A 3,811-nucleotide genomic window follows, 5' to 3' on the forward strand; every position below is an offset into this window, starting at 1 on the left:
GTGTCCCCTCCTCTTCACTCTGCTGTGCCATGACTGCACACCATCACACAACTCCAACCTCTTCATTAAGTTTGTGAATAACACGACTGTGGTGGGTATCATTAGCAACAGAGAGGAGACAATCTACAGGAGTGAGGTGGTCGTGTGGTGCAGTGACAACGATCTCTCTCTGAATGTGGAGAAGACGAAGGGGATTGTTGTTGACTTCAGGAGAGCACACATTCAGCACGTTTCTTAGACCATCAACTGTGTTACTGTGGAAAGGGTGAGCAACACCAAGTTCCTGGGTGAGCTCTTCACAGAGGACCTCTCCTGGACTGACTACACCGTAGCACTGGCCAAGAAAGCACAGCAGCATCTCTACTTCCTCCTCAAACTGAGAAGAGCCAAAGAACAGCTGAGAAAATCGTTGGTGTCTCCCTCCCCTCTCTCCATGACATTTATGGAACCTGTCTCCCCCATAAAGCCCTCAGCATCACAAGTGATCCAACACACCCGTCACGCAGCTTCTTTGGGGGCAGCTAAGGCCTAATGGTTAAAGAGTTGGACTTGTAACCTGAAGGTCACTGGTTCGAGTCTCTGTGCTGGCAGGAGTTGGGGGGTTTAACAAACAGCACTCTCTTCCACTCATATACATATTAGTAACTAACTGCTACAAATTATAACATTTTTAAAGTGTAGCATCCTAGAATATTCCTATATCTATTTACATATTCAAACGTTTAATCATTTTGCATTTTGAGATGATGGAAACACTCACTGACTGTCAACACATTAAAGATATAGAAATGAAAATAAGAGTGCTGCTTAGATTTATCCAATTCTTTTTATTCTCTTATGTTTCCAGATCATCTGCCTGCTCCTGTCATCAGCTCTAACTCTTCAAATTGTTCTTCATCATCATCATCATCATCCTCACAGCAGAATTGTTCATTGGTGTGTTCAGTGGTGAATGTGGGTCATGTGACTCTCTCCTGGTACAAAGGAAACAGTTTATTGTCCAACATCAGTGTGTCTGATCTCAGCATCAGTCTCTCTCTACCTCTGGAGGTGGAATATCAGGATAAAAACAGCTACAGCTGTGTGCTCAACAATCCCATCAGCAACCAGACTCAACATCTGGACATTACTCAACTCTGTCCCACATGTGCAGGTTCATCAGCAATGATATAATGTGTGTTTATTTACTGTGTTTATACAATGTGTGTTAGATTCAGTTGTAGATCAGATTGAAAGATTTACTAACATTCATGACTGTCTCTCTTTTACTCTCCTTCTGTTCCTCCAGACTCTGTGTTTCTGATAGCACTGATCTCTGCTGCTGCTGCCGGATCTCTGTTGATAATAGTTGCAGTTGTGATCTACTGCATCTGCAGGAATTGTAAAAAAGCAGGTCAGGAAATCAAAAAAATTATACAAATGTCAAAATAATTGTTTTTGCAATGCACACATTTTGATATAAGATTGAACTTTGTTTTACATGTATGTGATCATTGTTAATGCAGTCCAGGCCCAAGAGAAAAACAAAACTGATTCAGCATTGCGTAAAACACCAACAACAAAATTGGTAAGATCATTTTGAATCTGTAGCAAGAAGCTTTTGTGGTCAGTGAGTCTGAATTAATTTTTGTGTGGAATCACACCAGATGCTCAGTGAAGAGATGTGGATGATCATCTTTGATTATAGGGAGTGGCACAGAAAAAAGAAAATATAACATGCTTTTGTGGTTGTTTAACTATGCTCTATCCCACCTCTCCCGCATATATTGAGAAAATTAGGCTATATATACATTCAGTTTTCAGTGATCCGATCACAAATGATCAGCATTACTGTTCACAACTGGTATAAGCATGCATTTCAAATGCGATTTCTTATTGTTTTGTCACATTACATCATTTTCACTTTCGGTGCATGAATACTAGGCCTGAATGAACGTGTCATTGGGCTTACGCACACAAAGAGAAATTTATTTTTATTACTATTATATTCAATGATTAGATCCTCCATGATTATAATCGTTTACTCCCCTTAGAGCTTCTATTAGGTCTCTCTCTCTCTCTCTCTCTCTATATATATATATATATATAACTGTTGCATCAGCAGGTTCCTGACTAACTGTTTTTGTATTTTTCTTTGCAGAAATTAAAGAAGGAGCCTGTGTATGGGAATGTCACCAAAACACGGTGATCAAAACAAAATGTCCTTGAGAACTCATCTGGTCCTTGATTCACACCTTTTATTTCATATTTGTTCTCTGCAGGATCTTTTACTTGTTTCTGTTTTGTTCTCTGTCTTTGTTTTCAACTGCTAATCATTTTGAAACATTTAAAGCAGGCAGGGTTAACCTTACAGTAGGACTCGACACTGATTACTGTCAGACTTTCAGAATCCTTCATCACTTACATAAAGACTGTAATAATTTAATTTTAAAGCACAGCCACCATGATAGAAGACTGTATCACCTCTTTTTTATTTTGAGATTAAATACAGATTTAAAATCATAAGACATAGTTTAATAGTTATGATGAAACCAAATCTTTGCATAGTTATGACAGGAACTAACAATACCTTGGAAAAAAAAAAACAGAAAAAAATTTAATCTTAAAAAATACTGCATATACATAAATGTCACCCAAATAGTAAATAAAAGAGTTGTCAACTGAGTATGTGTCCTATTCTTTGTTCTATACACCAGAAACATTGGTGTCTTATATTTTAGAGTAGTATTTTAGTATTGTATTTGAGTTTACTAACAAATAGTAGGTCTATTAAGATAATTGTGGCGAGTGGGGCGTGGCCAAGAGCCGTGGGAACATGAGGCCGTTGGAGTGATTGGAAATGAGCGACACCTGCTCAACCCACCGGTCTCGAGTCCCATGGAGGAGATATAAAACAGGAGCGACGACAGTGAAGGACGAGAGAGGATTAGGCCTGGATTTATTTTTGTGTTTTGATTTTGTTCGTGCGCGGCAGTCGTCCGTGAGGGGTCTGCCGGTTCCTGCCTCCTCTTCCCGATGATTATGAAGTTTGTACTGCATTACAATAATAAAACATCCAGAAACTCAAATGTTTGTTCTATTTTAGCTTAAGATGCATGTACATTTACTAACTTTATTAAATATTGATCCCCTCATTAACTGCACTCTGTACGCCAGTATAAAGAGAAAGCTGGCAAATTAAGAACAAGGACATCATCGCTCTCCAATGCAGACTCTTACCCTGGTTTTGGGTACGAGTCTAAAATCTACTGACAGCTTTAGTAAAGAAAAACAGATGAACAAAATAGAAAACATATTCTATACATATTCTGTGTATCTGCACCCGGCCATCACCATGATGCACCAGGAATCTTGATTCATCAGACCAAGCCACTTTCTTCAATCATCCACAATCTAATCTCAATGATCTCAGGTCCATTTCATGTGTTGTTGGTGATGACGTGCAGTTAGTAAGAATTGGACCCTAATCTAAAGGGTGACCGATAATTTTTCTATTGTTTAAAGGGGACATAAAACACACTGTTTCACCCAATTGCATGTTAAACAAGTCAAAAAACACAGTACATAAAATACAGTGATGCAGCTGGTCAGGATGCTCTCCATGGTGTCTCTGTAGAAGGTACACGTGATTGAGGCCGGGGCTCTGGCTCTTCTTAGTTTGCAGAGGAAGTGGAGACACTGCTGTGATTTCTTGGCCAGTGCTGCGGTGTGGTCAGTCCAGGAGAGATCCTCTGTGATGTGCACACCCAGGAACTTGGTGCTGTTGCCTCTCTCCACAGTTGCACCGTTGACAGAGACTGTAACATCCTAT

General features: G+C 39.6%; 1 protein-coding gene across 1 annotated transcript; it reads left to right on the top strand.

Moving 5' to 3' along the window:
• The first annotated feature begins 675 nt into the window (after positions 1–675).
• LOC132131670 (natural killer cell receptor 2B4-like) lies at positions 676–2,466 on the top strand. The gene is made up of 4 exons (XM_059543739.1): positions 676–1,153; positions 1,289–1,393; positions 1,506–1,567; positions 2,141–2,466. Exons 1-4 carry the CDS (start codon positions 838–840, stop codon positions 2,186–2,188), a joined length of 531 nt encoding a protein of 176 aa, XP_059399722.1. The 5' UTR covers positions 676–837; the 3' UTR covers positions 2,189–2,466.
• Positions 2,467–3,811: the final 1,345 nt, after the last annotated feature.

The sequence above is a fragment of the Carassius carassius genome, chromosome 48 (genome assembly GCF_963082965.1).
Source record: "Carassius carassius chromosome 48, fCarCar2.1, whole genome shotgun sequence".
Taxonomy (NCBI): domain Eukaryota; kingdom Metazoa; phylum Chordata; class Actinopteri; order Cypriniformes; family Cyprinidae; genus Carassius; species Carassius carassius.

Coding starts and splice junctions, on each gene's coding strand:
- LOC132131670 (XM_059543739.1), top strand. CDS start 838: ATGTTTCCAGATCATCTGCCTGCTCCTGTCATCAGCTCTAACTCTTCA. Junction 1,394..1,505: donor CAGGAATTGTAAAAAAGCAG/GTCAGGAAATCA, acceptor TTGTTAATGCAG/TCCAGGCCCAAGAGAAAAAC. Junction 1,568..2,140: donor AAACACCAACAACAAAATTG/GTAAGATCATTT, acceptor TTTTCTTTGCAG/AAATTAAAGAAGGAGCCTGT.